Consider the following 19,408-nt stretch of genomic DNA (forward strand, 5'->3'; position numbering starts at 1 on the left):
CAGTCCATAACATCAAATAACTTCTTTAAGTTTCCAAAAAACCACCTTAAATTCGACTATTTTGAACCTACTTTTCCCGCAAAATAAGTAAGGCTTCTCCTTTATAGAGCAGCTCTATTTGATCTTGAATATTTATTAATCACATAATTTCTAGCTTGCCATATTGGTCTTAAAGGGACAAGTCTAACTATTTGTCATGCCTTCCAAGTTTCATTGTCAATATGCCCTTGATCTCCTGAGAGTGCATTCGTGAAATTGATGCTTGCATTCAACGAGGCCTCGTTCATCCATTTCTTCACAAGCCTTTAGAGAGTGTTTCTTTCTTTATGTTTCCAAAGAACATGCAAGGCATCTTCATCTACCCTCTCACAAAAGTAGCACCAAGTAGCACTACCCGTATTTGGTTATATCTGCCTTAATCGGCAAACCCTTGGCTATCATTCACAAGACCAACAAGTGCTAGTGTTGGCATTTCTTGGCTTAGATCTTCAGGATATCAACAACTAACTAATGAAGTACCCTAGATTCCAACATTGTTTGACTTCTAGAGCCATGGCTAGACTGCTCATCTCTACATCCTTATGACCCTTGTGATCTTGTACATATTGCCCTTTTAGGTTGGTTATGAATTTCATCCATGGTTTGAATTTGGAAAGAAGTGGACTAGCTCTCCTTGCATTAAGCCATGAAATCCTGCATCCATTCTTTTCTTTCATATTACCCCAAATCACAAGCTAATTTGTCATTGTCTAAGAGCCAAAGGTCTTTATCATCCCATATATCAAACTAGTTTTGGAAAACTTTATTGCTTAAGGCCTTGGACAATTGGGGCTGGAGTCTACCAAGGCTTTGTCCTCCTCAAAGGCTTCTTTAGGTAGCAAAATTGGCCTATTGAGTGAGGAGTTAGATCTACCACTTTGCCTCTCTATTAACGAGCATTAGCACTCTTCTAGGAATATTTTCTCAGCTCGTATCAAGGAATTTGCTATCATTGATCTTGTACTTTGACTTTGATGCATTTGCAATGTGCCTAAGGTCTTTCTAGTGTTTGCATGGGGTTGCTAAACTAGTGATAAAGAGCTTCATGCTGGTTGTCCAAGGCTACACGTCAATCATCCTCTTAAGCTAGGAGAGTGCTATTCTATCCACCTTATCTTTTAGTGTCCATAGGCCCCACCCCCTTCCTTTTGAGGTGTTGTGGGAAATTGCTAGGAGATTGAGTGTGAGTCATATTTGCCTCTAAAGGACCACTTTTCCATCTTGGCATCAAACTTGGCCATGAGGTAGTTAGTCCTTAGATCCAAGTGGGGCCCTTTGATATCAAAAGTTTATCCCACCTCAATTTTTTTGAGATTGTAATCCTAAATCCAAGACATATCTTCCTCTTCATAGTTCAAAAGGAGCACTTTAGTTTTGTTTATGCTTATGATAGAACTAGAGACTACTTTAAATTGATCGTACTTAATAAGAGATTTCAAGGAGTCTTTATTAGCATGCAAGAGATTTGTATTGTCATCATTGAACATTTTCCCTAGAAAGGGCTACCCATCACGCAATATTAAACACCTAATAGTGACATTGTTGCCTTTGCTTCCAAATCCATCAATAGAGCATCTATGACTGGGGCAAATAGAAGTGGGGTGGAGGGGCACCCTTGTCAGATAGATATGTTTAGACTAAAGGACTCTTTAAGAATCCCATTAACATAGATTCTAGATGTCGCCATGTTCAATAGGGCCTGTATGACAAGCTTGAATCATGACCTAAAGCCCTAACCAGCTAATCACACCTCTAATAAAGCACCAACTCACCTATTCATATGCCATATCTAGGCTTAGGCTTATCAACATAATGACATTCCTATGTGCATCACACAATTGAAGTGCAAGCACTAGCTTTAGGATGGAATTGTAGATCTTCCCACCATTAGCAAAACCATATTGTGCCTTGTGGACAATCTCCACAAGGGGTAATCTCATCATGAGTACCAACACCTTAGCTAAGATCCAATATCCTACATTGACTTAGCCTTCCTCCTCTCCAAGCCTTTAGGTAAGCGTTTCACCTAAAATTCATTTACTCTCGCATGTAGAGAGACATTAGGCACACATACATTAACAAGATTGTAATCGCCATGACCATAGATGTTCCACAGATATTGAAATAATTTGACACGAGGACTTTGCTTTCTTCACAATGAAGGTTATCCTTTAACTTCTTTACGTGAAAGCCCAATTAGGAGTTGGGACACTATAGGTATCCATGGAGCCTACTATTAATGCACTTCAAAAAGTTGGTGAGTTGGGCCTCATAAGAGTGACCTCCTATACACTAGTGTTGCAAAGTGGTTACAAAAGACCCTTGCAATTTTTGCATCAATGTAGAATTTTTGCCCACTATTATCATCTAGCAAGATGATATTCGCCTCTCTATGCTTGCTTCTTAGGTAATCAAAATAGAACTTGATGGGGGCATCCCCTAAATCCCAATATGCCTTTAATTGTAATTTCATACATTGAAAATGAACTATTTATTGATCCTACATGTAATTCTCAATGTTTTGAAGGGCCTTGAGAGGCAAAAAATCATGAGATTCCCAATATGCCTTTAATTGTGGTTTCATACCTTGAAAATGAACCATTTCTCGATCCTACATGTAATTCTCAATGTTTTGAAGGGTCTTGAGAAGCAAAAAATAATGAGATTCAAAAGAAAGAGCAAGTAAGAGGAACCTTCTTCCTTCAATTTGCCCAAACATGGATCTTCTTCTTTGAAACACGTTCCTCCTACCACAACTCTTAGAGATAAGTGTGATTAACTCGAGCACTATAGTTTTCATCCATTTGTGAGGGTACATGCAGCTCCAACCAAGCACTACTAACTAGCTCTAAGAATTTCTACTCCTTAAGGAAGGCCATGCCAATCTTAAAGGGGAGCTACTTGTTAATGGAGTATAGGTGGCGATCCTAAAAGCAAAGAGCATTGGTGTTATTATAGTCTATCACATGATGGAGGGCATGCATCTTGCATTGCAATGCCACCACCCACCTTGATGCGATGTGAAAGATCAATCTAGTTCAATGGCTCTTCATGAGGCATCTTGGTGATGGTTTAGCCAAGTGAATCTTGCCTCCCGATTGTTTATCAAGGATGTAGTTACATCTATCAAGTCATTCTTGAGGGTTAAGAACCCCAGATAATCTTTCTTCATAGATGGTGGTTCCAAATCCATGCAATCTACCCCCCATAGTCAATGTCATATTCCAATCGCTAGTGAATTATTAGCCTATTAGGGGATTAAACATTGGCTATCTAGGTCTTAATCTAGAGGGCATTAGTGTCACCAAGAAACTTTCTTTGCACTAGATTGGCAAGAATTAGTCATCAGATGTGCTATAAGCCAAGCATGACTATCATTATATGTCCTATAATCCATGCATCTAATAGTAGCCTCATGTAAGCTATGCACTCCAAAGTAGCCCCATGATGATATCTGTCTCTCATTGGATGTTCTCCTTCTCGTGTTGGGCTTCTAGAGTCAAGTCTGTGATCTTTTTTAAGGTCTACTTGCTCTATGCTACTAGCATCTCGTATTATTGTTTCTTCCATGATGGGGTTCATCTTGTCATTAATGTAGGATATGTCCATTAGCTCACAAGTATCCTTTCCTATAGTGGCTCAAAACCTACCTCTAGCGCTTTGTGGAAGTCTCTTGGCATGTCCTTTAGTGATTGTTCCTTCTCCATCATGGAGGTGTAGTTCCCTACTATTGTGACATGGTGGTAGACAAAGTGTCTCTAGCATATTCTCTTGTCTAATTGCACGAGTGCTTGGCCAACTTGGCCTATAACAGTTGATTGATTCCCCAAGTGTAATTAGTCCGATTGGGTAACTGAATTTGACTAGTTGAGTGGATCTCAAGTCATGGTGTAAAACACTTCTAGATTGGCACGAATCTTAGGATATAGCTCAATCATCCTTACAGCAATCAACGAATTAATTGGTCAAGGCTTGGCTATTAAGTCCAGCTTGAGTAATCCTATCAAATCCTCAAGTAGTTGAGAGTCAAGAAGATAGTCTTAAGGGGTTGACTTTAGGCTCTTGAGAGGTCCATTGTGATCAACTAGTCAAGTCATGTTTGTAGACTTTAACTATTCGAGGGCTTGAGTGATCTTAAGTATTAGTGCCTTGACTAGTCAAGGATCAAGTGTTATAGGGAATCCTAAAGAAGCCTACATTGAGGTTGAGATCTTTCTATGTTGTGGTGTTACTTACATTGGGGTGTTGCCCACATTGGCTTCCTTTTTAGTGTTGTGATGATGTAACCTACATTGGGGTGTTGTGAAGCTTGATTATTTGGTTGTTCACTTTGGATTAGTTGTGCAATGGTTCAAAATTCATTTTCTACATCATGAGCATAAGAGGTAACAATAGTCAAGTGAAGAAGGTTTAAGATCATTGAGCTTTGCTTGGATGCTAGATTTAGCTAATCACGCATAGCATCAAGGTGAAATTGAGAAGGAATGTGCCTTTACCTTCTTCTTGGAATTTGTGCCAAGTCGTAGGATAGTCACCGCTATGACAAAGAATGTTTTACAAACGTGAAGCTTTAAGTAATTATCCTTTTGGGAAAAGATTATTTGTCAAAATGATTATCTTGTTGGCTCAACCAAGCTAAAATAAAATTAACATTACTTTCTTAATTAAATTATAAACTTGATTAAGACTTATGCCTAATTTTCTAGCCCTTCTTGCCTTGTTGTGCATCAAAGATGTTTCAAAGGATGCAAGCAATGTAGGCGTTCTTGGATTGTGATACTTGATTTTGATGCTCTTGCTCTTGAAGTACTTTGATACCTTTCAATGGATTGGGTTGGAGAAGTCCGATGTGGTATTGGAGTAGGATCTTAGGAAGGAGAGATTTCATGTTGATATTTTCTAATGATATTATCCATAATTCAAGGTCTTGAAATTTTAGAGTTAATTGTGAAAATTTCTTTGTAATAGGAACATACCCTCAAAAAATACTATTTTTGAAATCAATTAGCTAGGTTGCTAGCCAAAGTGCTCCAAAATCTTAAAAATATTTTTAGTACCACTTTCTAGAGTTGCACTGGCCTTTGTATTCGTATAGCTTGAAATTGATGACTTAAGTAAACAAAAAAATCACGAACACTTGCTTGCATTCGAAATCATCTAGAATTATCCTGTGTGGACCAATTCTATGTAACTGGGTGGAGCTTCATAGAGAACCATATGGCAAAAAAATTGTTATGCTTAACTTCTTCCTCAAGGTACTTATTTGGAGATGTTTAAAGTTTCTGCACATCTCGGTACGGAATTTCAAACTTCCTACAAATGCAGATTTTTATTTTGGTTACGTTTGTTGTTCAATAATATGAGATGCACACGTAGTGGAAAGTGAATTTGATACCTTTGTACACATGAATAGTTGTTTGAAAATTGAGTATAAAGAACTTCTTTTACATTGCTTTACATTCAACGTGTTTTTGGTTCCACTACATTCGCAACATGGTTTGTCAAATGTGCATTGATTGCTTAGCAGGTTGTTTGTATGGCTCCGCGAACGAGGAGTCAGGCCTCGTCGCGTGCGCAGTCCTCCGCGGGTACTTCGACCATGCGTGTGAAGAAAAGGGTAAGTTTCCTTATTTCTTTTGGAATATGGATTGCGTGCAGCAGTTTCTCTAGATTGTTTCTCTAGATTGTTTCAATATGCGTGTGAAGAAAAGGCTTACCTGAGGATGGGCCCCCCCGTGCCATTGAGGATGCTGGATCGCAGGTTAGTGGTGACACATGTGTTGCTTATTCAGTCGAAATTGTCTAATGCTTTTTGGCATCATGTTACATTTTATTGATTGCATTGCGTTATGAAAATATAACACATGGCATTGTAGGATGAGGGGAAGCGGTACACAGCATGCCTCTTGTCATCGCGACCCTCCCCTATCACTGTCTCTTCCCCTCTTGAGCCGATGAGCCCTCTCCCCCATCGTGTGTTCACGATTGGGGGTAGTACCATTGATGTGATCATGGATGGATCCTCCGCAAAGACAAGGGAGCAAAAGAGTGCCACTTCAAGGTGTGTACCTAGTAGGTGTGTTGCTTACAATGGCATAAGTTTGTTGTTTTGTAATCAGTTTTGGTTTTTTTGTATTTCAGGTTGGATCATGGTGTGCGCACAGAGTTTGTAGCTTGTGTGTCAAAGCTTCGTGTGGACATTGACAGTCCCTTGATAGCTGCATTGGTTAGTGCAGAAGAGGCGAGTACCAGGACTATGAATTTATTTGCCATGTAAGTAAGGGTTTGGGCATACTGCAATGTTTTTGGCTTTAGGCTTTGAAAGTTTACGTTACTAAATGATGTTTCCTTCCATAGTTGGATGGAGTACATGCTTCCAAGAGAGCACGTTTTCGATGTTTGCTTTGTTGATTCTCTTTGGTATCCATATCTGAACATGATTGAGGAAAAGGACGAGGATGTGGCATTACATAACTACTTTGATGGCGTTGACCCTACACGAGCAATATTTATCTTCTTGCCGGTGGTCTTGAGGTATGCATTGATGCTATGCATTCTACTTTAGCAAGTGTCTAATTGCCACCATGGCTCATGTGATTGAAATGCTTTCCTATTTCTTAAGGGTTGCAATGTGCTTTTATGTTTACATGACTCAATTAACTACGTATGAGCTTAGGGCTTGCATATTGCACTTGCTTGCGCATGGCACGGTTGGTTTCATAAGTGTTCAGAGTTTGCAATATTAAAATATGTCTCAATTGTAGAGGGCATTGGAGTCTATACGTGGTTTATAATCCACGTGTCAAAAGAGTGGATCGACTACCTAGCGATCGAGGTGCCATCATGTACCTTGACTCATTGGAATGCAGGGATGCCATGGAGTGTCTACGAACTGTGAAGAGGTACCTTCAACCCTATACACATCCACATAGCATGCATTATTGTCATGGATGAATATTTTCTCTAATATGTCTGCATGCCAGGGCCATCAACGCCTTGTCAAAGCGATGTCTAGACCCAGAGAGCTTCAAGACATTATCTGCCATTGATGAGATGAAGCTGATCCATATAAAGGTGTTGCAACTAGAGCGTGGCATAAATCTCTTTTGCATAAAGCTCGCTAACATTGTTTGTTGCTTTACTTTTCGCTAACCCATTGTCTTATGGTTTCATTTGCAGGCCCCCCGTCAAACAAATGCGATTGATTGTGGGTTTTATGTGATGGCATTCATGAAGGCCTTTATTGACGGTGGTGTGGTGGGGAAGCCAACAAGGAACTGGGTATGCATAACTTTTACTTTTTATAGATATTTTTGTTTGGATTTGTAGCTTGCCTTGCTTAGTTGCATTAGCCTTTGCTCATTGCAGTTAAGGAGGACATGGTTCGATAGTACGTATGTAGCCAAGATCAGAGAGGACCTTCACAAGTGGTCTCTTGATGTGCTTGCAAAGTGATGTCTATTGTGATGGATAATTATGCTAGGTTTGACATTGCCCACCTTGCCATTGCCTCCCTCTTGTGGCCTGGACTTACAGTAAAAATGTGTATCTATGGAACATCTGGATAAAAATTATTTATTTGGTTTTTGATAGTATAAACATTTTCATTGGATCATGGATCATTGCTCAATTATAAAATTGTAATTAATTTTAGTGTTAAGTAGTAACTAGTAATAATAGTCTATTGGTTTTAGTGTGATTTGGTAGCAATAGTGTAGTTACACTAGGTTGTAATTTGTATTAATTCAATAATTACTAGTTTTTGGTAATAATTTAGCAATAGTCGTTTCAACCTTTAAGAGTCGTTGCTCCTTGAATGGGCAGCAGTGCTATTTGTTGTTGCCTTAGGCAAGGAAGACTGCGGTTTTGTGGTTGTGCATTGACACTAGCACATAGGGTGGGATAAAGAAAGAAGTTGGACAAAACACTATATCTTGCCTTGAATGTCCACAATCGGTGGGTGCATGGGTCACTTCATAAGGAGCCATGACACTTCATAGGGTGCACAATTTTGGATGTGATGTAAGCACACACGTATATCAAGTGAGAACTGATAATAAACCCTTCATGACAAAGAACTATATGCAATTATATGTATGTGGATTACTTGAACTAGGGTGGGCACCATCCCAAATGTGGTGGAGCCATAATCACCGCATAATTAAAATCATGAGTGTGTCAAGCACAAAGTTGGTTCCTAAATGCAAAAATCATACTTGTTGGCATGGATTGCCAATGAAAGGGTTCTATATTGTTATTAAGGAAGGGCTTAATGACCCCCAAAAATCGATTTGAGTTAAACACAAGTTAAAAAACTTAATATTGTGCTATGAAATATAAATACAAGTGTAGTTAACATACAACGTTCATTCTTTATGGACAAGGAAAAAAATGTAGTTAGGGTTGCCAAAATCCAAAAGGAGTTAAAATAATTTGTTGATTCAAGTATGGGTTAATAGCATAAAAACATGGTTGAGTTTAACCAAATAACTTTAGTTTTTTTAAAACATGATTGAAATCATTGTTGGAAAATGAAAATAAATTATTAAATAATTAAAATGAGTGTTGTGAAAACAACCCAAAAACAAGCTAATTTAAATACAATATTTATCATGTGAGCCCCTAAAAGAACTAAAGCCATGCTTAATATTACATCATGCAACATGTTATTATAGTAAAGAATATTCAAGCAATCCAATAGTGAATCTTGAAAATTAGGGTGCATTGCAATAGAGGCCAAAGTATGGCATATCATTGTTGTTGACTTAATTAAACTATGCCTATGGAATGCACATATAATCAATTATTAGTACGCATTTTAAGTACTACAAAGTGCAAGTCCATAAATTAAAATTTGTCATTTTATAATGAACAATGAAATATCTCGTGTGTTGCAACATGTGGATGTAAGGATAGCATCAATGAATCAAAAAGATGAAAATGGACATTAATTTGATGAGAATGATTACAAACTTCTATATCATGCATAATGATGATCATTTTTGGAGCATATTTCCACTAGAATCTTAAGCATGAGTGTTGATTTATATTTGAAGCATATATGCCACAATTGTACCGTGCTAACTTTGTTGGTAATTCAATTTATCTTCTATTGTACCGTGCTAACTTTGTTGGTAATTCGATTTATCTTCTATTGTAACTCAAGCAACGTGATGTTGGGGAAAATAATGTTGACATTCAATTATTTAAATAGAGCCCATACATTGGTTGAGCCAACATCGAAAGATTTGGTGTTTGATGCAATATGTATCAATTGGCTCCCTGGTTGTTGAAACTTTACCACAATCTATGGTAGGTATTGTATTTTACATTATATATGCTACAAAAGGGTTATTTCCTTCATAAGGTATTGTATTTTACATTATGTATGCTACGAATGGGTTGTTTCCTTCATAACTCAAGGATAAAACTCCTGCATGACTTCCTTATCCACTACTTTTGTGCCTTCCATGGCAATATGTGAAGCTAACATGAAATAACCAATTTAGACTCCTTATTTATTTCTACTAATGGGGATTATAGAGTTTGCAACCTCATTTGGAACTACTGGTACATTCCTATATGCAAGTAAACAATGCTAATAAAAACTATTATTGCACCTCAATTCTTGGGGTGGTTCAACTAGGTAACTAGACACCAAGTTGCACGCCATATTATTCTTTGTTGGTTCCATACAAAGAAGGCTTGGGTTGAGAATCTTCTCCCACAGGTACACATTGCTATGATTGTTTTGATCTTAAGAACTACCTTTCATGTGTTTCAATGAGGTTGGTAGTGATCAATGTCCCATGTGGTCGTGGATGAAGGTTCCATCGCATGGGCGTGATTAGGTATTCACATCCTTGTCCAATCTCATGCAATGTCCAATAGAATTGCAATTTTTGGGGTGATTCAACTAGGTAACTACTATGTACACATACAAACAGCTCAATTTGCTAACTAAAGAGCTTGAGTAATAGTAGCTAGCATTTTCTCTTTTCAACTCAAATATTTACACTACAAAATCGAAAACCTAATCTAGGATGAAGTTGCAAGCTTGATATTTTCAGGCCCATTAAGGGGTGCCAATCAAGAACTAAGAACCTGCCCGAAATCTTTACATAAGGGTTAACTATGCATCCTAAACTTGGCCACCCCCTTGCTTTGAAGCGCTTTCAAGCATGTCCACATTCAACACCCACGACATCGTATTTACTCTTACTTGCCGTATCCATGCTTGGTAACTACAAGTAGGCAACAAGATTAGCATGCATGTTGACTACAGTGCCTCGCCCACCCTAGACGAAACACATGCCATGCCGAAAATTATGTGTTGTTCTATTCATTATACACAAGTCATAAAAACAAAATATGCGATGAATTAGGCAATGTAAGAGTATGATCCACATAGCAAGGTTTACTCAAAAGCCTATACAACATGCGTATCAAGTACTATGCAAATTCCAAAGAGAGTCTTGCACTGCATCATCCTCGAGGGTGTGCTGCTCATGAGTACAATACCAACATCCTGAGTCTAGAAGCCAACACATGTGTCACCACTGACCCATTGGGAAATGAGAGAGTGAACTGGCGCTCCTCATTCTCACCGATGTATGCACAATCAGAAATAGTGCAGATGCCCCTGTAACTCTCGTCATAGAGGCGCACCATCCTACCAATCAAGATAGACATCGCTGTATGTGGTACGTACCGTAAGGTAAGGGGAAGCAATGCATGGCAAGTGTGACATGAAAAAACAACCGAAGGGTCCACCAAGAATGTTTTGGTGCAGCAGTGAGGACAATATATGCGTGGTTTTGCATTGAATCTAACGCGGCCCCTTCCTCGTTGATGCTTGCGTCTCAATACACCTGTGGTGTGGGGATGCTTCGGTTGCGAGGAGGATCCGCATTCCTCGTCTGGTCGAGGATGGTCACTCTTGCCATGTCCCAAGCGTGTCTGTGTGACATTTGCCTGGACTTGATAGATCCCACCCTTCGTAGGCATATCAATCTCATGTGGGGCAAACATGCGAACAAGAGACTCCCTTGCACTTTGCAATTGGCGCATACAAACTTCCCTCTGTGTTGAGGTATAGGAAGAAACCTCAACCTCAATGCGTTTGAGGAGCCCTCTGAAGTCCTCAATAGAGGACACAAGATCCTCTTTCTGCACACATCCATCGGTGCATGGTCTCTCTGATACTAGATTTTCATCACCATAAGGACTAAGCGGTGTGCCATCAAAGGCCCGTGCACTGTCGATGATGGGTAGAACCTCATGAAGGTGAGGAAAATAGCTCCTCAAGATGAGCCGCAAGCCATAGAGATGTTTACAATCTGCAACCCAATCAGCACAATCACAATAGTTTGCTTGCACACTTACATTATACCATTTGTCTTGTTGTGTTGCACTTGCCATTTTGAAGAGCATGGTTCCCTCATGAATGACTTGAAGAGACAAGGGATCGACCTTGAACCGCTCGAGTATCCTCTCCCCTGCTGCCAATCTAGCTGTGTGGCTCTTGCTCGACCCATAGACTTTGAAGCGCCTAGAGTCAACTGCGAGAAAATAGTCTCTTTCAAGAACATAATGTATCACACCAAAATGATAAACAACATTCCAACTCAAAATCAAGCACATTACCTATCTCTTGCTTTTGTTTGAAGAACTCAAGTGCGGTTCCACCCATTCTCAATCCTGATGATGAGTTGCCAACAAGGGCGTGCAATAGATCCAATATAGACCTGTTGATCTTGGCATCAAGTAGAGTGTACTTGATGTACTGCCATAGTCTCTCAATTAGATTGGTGGTGTCAACATTACCATGCGGAAACATGCGACCAAACTTGGGCCATCTTGTACGCCATATACAATCTCTTCCACACCATCCATTTTTAATGTATCGTACCACGTTTGGATGAGAGGAGTAGCGGTGCAATAGCTGTTGAAACAGCTCGTCAAATTGCAATTCTGTTGGACATTGCATGAGATTGGACAAGGACGCGAATACCTGATCACGCTCATCCGATGGAACCTTCATCCACGAGCACATGGGACATTAATCACTACCAATCTCATTGAAACACATGAAAGGTAGTTCTTAAGATCAAAACAATCATGGCAATGTGTACCTGTGGGAGAAGATTCTCAACCCAAGCCTTCTTTGTATGGAACCAACAAAGAATAATATGGCATGCAACTTGGTGTCTAGTGCCATCGAGATAGTTGGAGGTCCAGCAATGAGGATCATCGAAGACAACCTTTGAGAGTGCCTCCAACTCTTGTTGAGACTTATCGATGACAAGTGCCGAAGGGCGAATGTCCCCCATTCTAGAGAGAACTATTTTCATTGTGATCTCCAAAGCGATGACCTCTTGGTTCAACCCATTGTCACATGTGCACAACATAAACCAAATAGGAATGCCCATTCCATGTTGGTTTGGTAGAACCGCTGCATAGAGAGGAAGGCCAAACACATTGGTCTTAAACGTGCTATCAATCGCCCAGGCACTGTTCTTCGAGAACCTCTTGCTCATTTCTAGCATCCATTCATCTTGGACAACCAATATGAATGGTCTATCCTTGTCCTCTTTTGCATGTGGATTATATGGTTGGCAATATAGCACCTAAAGGACCCAAGATTAATTTATCAAATAGATGTACTAATCACTATAACATATAAATATCGACAGAAATATGACAAGTACCTTGTTTTGGTCTCGTAGACGAATTGCTTCCAAGTACATCGCCGTCCAATCATCCTTAGAAAGTTTGCCTGCAATATACCAATAGCATTGATGCTCAAGGTAGCACAAGACCATTGAACAATAACTTAAAAGATGAGAACATACCTTCATTTCGCATTTGGTAAGATAGTGTTTGCACCTCTTTTGGAATCATGAAGAACCTATACGTTACACGATCTAATGGAGAGGCATTTTTGAAATGAAATTGCTCTTTTGTCAAGCTCATCTTGGCGACGTGGCGGCATGTCCCCACATCAAATAGATCGTCCTTGCAGCAATCAACTACACATGGATGCACTGGCAAGTGATACAAATCACTGCGAGAACCGGGTGTATGGCCCTCGTGTAGAGCATGTACTCGTAGAGTAACCTTGTGGAAACCATCTTTATACTCGATTTGCACCTTGAATGGGCAACCACATTTCTTCGAGGTTCTCAATTTGCGAATTTGGGAGCCTTTGCGAGTTGCGCTGCCACCACGATGACATGCATATTCCACTATTGTCTTCCCTAAACCATGCGTTTTGGTTGAGCGAACCTTGACTAGCCTGGCTTTGTGTTGAACCATGATCTCTTGAAGTTGGCACTCCACAAGAGATATGTCTGAGGTAAGCTCCAAGATAGGTACTTTTCCGTCAAACCCATGGGGCTTTGTGGATGCCTTGCAAGTACAAGCACCGATGAGCTCTTTCACATAAGCGAGAGGGATGCCATGCTTTCTCATATCCATACACCAATTGGATTTGATGGAGTCCACTGTGGCATTAATGCTTGCGTGAGCACCTGTAATCCTATTTATGTGATTTGCAAGGAAAATACTCTCCCATTCCTCTATACATGCAATGTGCAATGATGGCTCCGATTTAAGAGCTAGCACAACTTGTCCATCATCGTTTCTTCCCATGCAAAGACTTTCTTTGATCCTTCTCCACTTCTTCAAGTCTAATAGCTCCCTTTTGTCGTATTGCTTGAGCACCCCCAAAGTGATGGCTTTTTCTCCGTTCAAATCACTTATCATCAATCCATAGCTCTCCCTGTCGAATGAGAAGTACTTTGGTGAGGTGAAATTAAATGCGCTTTGTGCAATGCCGCTGCTTTCTTGTATTGTTGAATCATTGCCTTTCGCAAAGAAGTCAATCATCTCAACCGCATCACTTGCTGATTCATCCGATGTTTCTTCATCGGTATCGACTTCCTCAAACTCAGGATCACTCTCCATAATCCACCGTCGTTGACTATATGTTCACTTTAATATGAAGCACGTGGTATAATTCTGCATGCAAAAGGTAACATACATTTTTTACACATTTACACATTAGCAACAGAATAAAGATCAATATGTAATGACAAATCAGAATACATCTGTCAACATACAATAACAAATCAATATAGACAATGGTGTTGAAGGAGGGCAGTACGATTCTGAAAAGAAACATTCATTTTTCTGCCTTCCACCTAAGATCAAATCAAACCTTCGATTCCAGCTTTTCACTTCTAACTTCATTTTCAAAGAAAGAACCAAACCAAAATTTCATTGTATTCATGAAGCGACTACAAAAACAAGATACCTGTGACTATTAACAAACTAGTGACCAACATCAATGGCTTTTCAAACTTTGAGATCGAATACAACGTATATCGTTGGCCTGCAGAGTATCTCTGGGGGAGCATTTTCGCATTATACAGAGACGTTTTTCAACCGACAACTTTGCGCGGGTCTGTGGCGAAAAGGTGGCCAGGTTTACTGTTCTGACTGGGTTTACTTTTGGTCCAGTTTCAAAATCCCCACTCCCCACGCGCGCCCATATCTTGTGTGACTTCCCGCCATCACCCCTGAGGCGTGGACCATATTTTCGCCGGCGCTCCATTACTCCCATCACGCAATGCCCCATGCATGCCGGGCGAATATATCGGGCCCCTGAGGAAGGGCCTCATCCACGTGCAGGTTGGCCTGTCAAATCGACGGAAGGCCACCCTTTTCCGGCGGGCCGGCCCCGTCCCCCCCGCCGAACCGGGTTTCCAATATGGGGCCGGGTTTACTTTTTAGGCGGGGTTTACTTTCTTGGCGGGGTTCAGGATCTGGGCCGGGTTTACCCTGGGCGAAAAAGTAGGGGCCCAGATCCCCCCCACGATCCACGGGCCCCCCTCGCCGTCGATCCCAACTCTCGGGACCCCGTGGCACATAGTCCTGAGGGGGGGGGTGTGAGGTGGCTGAAACTTGAGAGAGAGAGAGGAGAGAGTGTGTGTGTGTATCTTTGTGTGGGGTGTGCGCGTGATGGTGTTTCTAAATATGCTTTTAAGCCTTTTCCGCAATACAAATTTGACTTCTTTATATGTGTGGGGGCGTGTGTGAGATCTTTGTGTGGGGGTGTGCGCGTGATGTGTTTTTCGAGGCAGGTGTAGTGGATTTGTATGGTTTTAACTTGTCAATAGACTTAAAAGATCCGGTGGCCTCAGCATTGGATAACACACACACACACACAGAGTGAGTGAGTGACTGTGCACGTGCATGCATGTGCGTGTGTGTGTGTACAATAGTCCTGCATAAAACATTTAATTTGAAACTGACATAAGTTGGCTAGGCCCTAGAGACTACATGGTTTTCCTGTCACATTCATCCCTAGGCATAACATAGAAATATTTATGCCCGATATTGAGACTACATAACATAGAAATATCGGGCATCTTTTGAAGACTTATGGCCCTTGCATGCCTTTTTGTGTGACATGCCCCTTTTCCTTCCTCTTTTCCTTCCTACGTAATTATAGGGTTCACTTTGAAATGCAAGCATAGCCTATATACTAGACAAGGCTCAAGCGGCAGGGGGATCATGGTTTTCCTGTCACATTCATCCCCAGGCATAACATAGAAATATTTATGCCCGATATTGAGACTACATAACATAGAAATATCGGGCATCTTTTGAAGACTTATGGCCCTTGCATGCCTTTTTGTGTGACATGCCCCTTTTCCTTCCTCTTTTCCTTCCTACTTACTGTAATTATAGTTGGTTCACTTTGAAATGCAAGCATAGCCTATATACTAGACAAGGCTCAAGCGGCAGGGGGATCATGGTTTTCTTATTTGGAAGCCTCCATGACACTAGGCCTCCATGAAGGGAAGGGCCGAGGGCCGGGGACTCATGGTCGAGGCTGCAAACCTGAGTGGAAAGGCAAGGGGGGGAATCGGCGGGTGGCCCAGGGTGTAAAGGCCAACCCTACGAAAGGCGGATTTTGACCAGCGGTCCAGCCCTCAAATTTGAAGGGCTACCCAACTTTTCATTTAGAAGGTCTTACAGGACGTCTCCTTTTCTTTTTAAAGAGTTTGGAAGGGCATATAACTATTTTTCTAAAATTCTTACCTTTCTTTTGAAGGGTAATATATATATCACCCTTCTCTAGAAGGGCAAAAGCCCCTTTGAATGGTGTTGCAACCTTCAAATTTTAGGACCCCCCACCCCACATACACACACTTTGTCACACACACACACACACACTTTCTCTCTCTCGCTCTCGACAAGTCTCTGCGACAGTGCCGTCTTACGTGCATTTCTTCATACGGATCTGCTCTTGATCCGCTGCATTAAATAACACTCATCGGGGGCCAGAACATTCCCATTTTTCACACAAAGGCATGCAATTTCCACTCCTTGCCTTTCCACTCAGGTTTGCAGCCTCGACCATGAGTCACCGGCCCTCGGCCCTTACAAAACCATTTGATCTGAAAACCATTACACTAGTAATGATGAGCAACGATGGTTCTATATAGGGAAACTCCATAATTGATCCAAAATATGTAGAGCTCTCTCTCTCAGACTACAGACTCACTCTCTCTCTCTCAGACTACAGAGTCTCTCTCTCTCACACTCACTCTCTCTCTCTCTAGTCTCTCTCTCTCTCTCTGTGGGTCTGTCTGCGTGAGGAGAAAACTCGAATCAAGCAATGTCCAAGATTATTAAGGTTCTCTCTGGGTCTGTCTGCGTGAGTTGAATCATTTGAAATACGAGATTGATACAGCCATTTTGTGTTGCCTGAAAAATTAGTATTTTGGGATTATAACAGGATAATTTAAGCATTAGGTCACTTCAGGCACCTGATCATTAGCATGTAAAATATCTCATGAGCGAGCAATGTATAAAAGAAACAGAATATTATGTTTGCAGCTGATTCAAGGTGTTTTCCTCCCGTGAAACAGGTTCATATTATCATGGGCAAGAATGGCTCTGGAAAGAGTACTCTCTCAAAGGTTAGTCTCCTGATCATGCCAGCTTTTCACCTTAAGCCAGCAGCCATTGCACTGTGTAATATCATTCAAACCTACATCCATCAACTAGTTTTTAGCTGCAAGTGTTGATATTAACATTTTCAATATTCCAACAATATACTGCTGAACATGTGTGTTTTTCTCCATGCGCCGTCAGGAGTCAGCAGACAAGGCATTGATGCCTAATTTCGAGGTTCATGAGCAGCAGGATCGGCAACATTCAGTCCACCATTCAACTCCATATTCTTCACCTCCCGCCAGTACTGATCAAAGAGTTGACGTAAAATGCACACCCAAGTTAGATCTTGAGCTGACCAGAACACGGGTGGATCATGATTCTGAATATCATGTCGGCAGTTCCAGCCATCGATCACCAGCTATAACAGACAACGTCCTGGAACCGTCCCCTCCAGCTACCAAGGAACAAGATCCCCCACCGCCCAGTGCCAGTACTCTATCTCATGATCGCAACAACCATCTAAGTCAGCTACTCGGATTGGTGCTCTCGATTGGAACCAACATCTTGCTAGTTATCTTCCAATCAACTGTTCCAATTATCCCTAAAATCCTGCAAATTCTTGTATTAATGCTTTCCCTCGGCTTAATCCTCATTATCAGCCTCGTCTTAGTGCTCCATCTCTTGGATGCATATCCAGCTGTGGAACCAGCAGCACCTGCTCGCAACGTCAACCGTGGTTATTGGAACGCTTTGGGAAGAGGCGTTTTATTTGCCTTGTACGTCCTCATTGCCGCCGTTCTGCTAGGGTTGATGTTGGCACTTGCTGCCATGTCCTACTTCGTACTTCGTGCTCATGCATGTTCTCCTCCATAGGCATCATTGGATGGGATTGAAGTTGAGATAGAGATCATGTGTTATGTGTTCTACCGAAGGTTCTCCTATTGCTTGTGTGCATAAGAGAGGAAGTAGGTCATTTTTCTTCTTGAAATATGTGAAAAGAATGCAATACTAAAATACTAATTGTTCAGGCAACACAAAATGGCTGTATCAATCTCGTATTTCAAATGATTCAACTCATGCAGACAGACCCAGAGAGAGAGAGAGAGAGAGAGAGAGAGAGAGTGTGTGTGTGTGTGTGCGCATATAGTGGCAAATTTATAGAGAGGATGCATAATCGTAATGTAAGATACTGGAAAATTAGGCCAAGTCCATGAAATTTTGGCATGTCATGGACTTGGCAATTTGATAATAGTGAGCTTTTTCAACCTTCTCCAACTAAGCTGGCTAGCAACATCCATGTTTGTTGACCTCCATCCTGCTTGCCAAGCGTTAGGCGCGCTTGGCAGTTCTGGCCAGGGTGGGTTCATCACAAAAAGCCAGGCTAGCTTTCTGGGAAGTCGACAGATTTTGTCAGCATAACTGATCCACCACCATAATCGGCTTCCTTATTGATGGCACTGATGCTAATGTTGCAGCGCAACAGTCACAACCTAAAAGGCTTGCTTCTATGTGGGGAACGAGCCGATTATTGCATTCTTTTCTTGAGCACTGATACTAATGTTGCAGCGCAACATCACAACCTTGGGGGGCTATTGTGACCCTATTTCCATTGATTTGGAAGACACATAGCAGTCAACTGGTGCAGGAGGTCCACCTGATGCGCCAAAGGGCAAGGCATCAGACAGTCAGAGTAGTAGGTACCGGACCGAGATTCTACTCTTCAACAGCACATGGATCAACCCCGTCCTACCGCACCCTTGATGTGTTTGGTTTGGAGACTAGCAAGCTCAACGTTAATACCCTCTTAGCTATGCTAAAGGGCTCCCCATGGGCTCTCAAATGCTCTCGGGAGGAATCGACATTAAAAATGCTTCCCAACTTTAGCACTTAGCCTTAGGGACTCAAAAGAAGACCGTAAAGCATAAAAAAACAAACCGATATGTAGCCTTAGTCGTCTGTGCCCCCCCGTTCCGTTCAATGTCGAGATTCTATTTTGTTCCCTTTTTTTTGTGTGCAGATGCGGGCAGCTGCATGGTTGCTCGCAGAAAAGAATCAAGATCTCGAGAAATCCACGTGACATGATGACGTCGGGAGGAGGCCTGGGCAGTGAGCACGGTGGGGTGGCTGACGATCATGGGACACGTGGCGGGACGAGATTGGGAGCCCTCGATCGGGGAGTGACAGGACGAGAACAGTGGCGCCGCTAGCAGCGGTTACAAAATTGTCGCGTGTCCCACGAAATTGGAGAATGGGCCAGATTTAGCACCACGTTAGCATGATCCACAGCGGTCACAACTTACAGTGATCCCTCTCCTCTCCCTCTCCCTCCCTCAGACCTCTCTCTCTCCTCGCAGGAGGCTTGCCATTACCAAGCTATCATCCATCCCTCCTCTACTAT

At 41.5% G+C, this 19,408-nt stretch overlaps 2 protein-coding genes across 2 annotated transcripts; one reads left to right on the forward strand and one right to left on the reverse strand.

Annotated features, from left to right (window-relative positions):
- Window positions 1–10,545: 10,545 nt before the first annotated feature.
- LOC148020705 (uncharacterized) lies at window positions 10,546–14,863 on the reverse strand. Its single transcript, XM_087698168.1, has 5 exons — window positions 12,894–14,863; window positions 12,750–12,817; window positions 12,174–12,668; window positions 11,659–12,076; window positions 10,546–11,600 (listed from the first exon to the last, which is right to left on the reverse strand). Exons 1-5 carry the CDS (start codon window positions 14,005–14,007, stop codon window positions 10,546–10,548), a joined length of 3,150 nt encoding a protein of 1,049 aa, XP_087554294.1. The 5' UTR covers window positions 14,008–14,863.
- A 1,826-nt stretch (window positions 14,864–16,689) lies between these two features.
- On the forward strand, window positions 16,690–17,958 carry LOC148020706 (uncharacterized). The gene is made up of 3 exons (XM_087699436.1): window positions 16,690–16,747; window positions 16,983–17,033; window positions 17,209–17,958. The coding sequence occupies exons 1-3, from the start codon at window positions 16,730–16,732 to the stop codon at window positions 17,881–17,883; spliced, it is 744 nt and encodes a 247-aa protein (XP_087555562.1). The 5' UTR covers window positions 16,690–16,729; the 3' UTR covers window positions 17,884–17,958.
- Window positions 17,959–19,408: the final 1,450 nt, after the last annotated feature.

Source organism: Lygodium microphyllum, chromosome 18 (assembly GCF_053477565.2).
Source record: "Lygodium microphyllum isolate KBCC chromosome 18, Lygodium_microphyllum_v1.1.10, whole genome shotgun sequence".
Taxonomy (NCBI): Eukaryota; Viridiplantae; Streptophyta; class Polypodiopsida; order Schizaeales; family Lygodiaceae; genus Lygodium; species Lygodium microphyllum.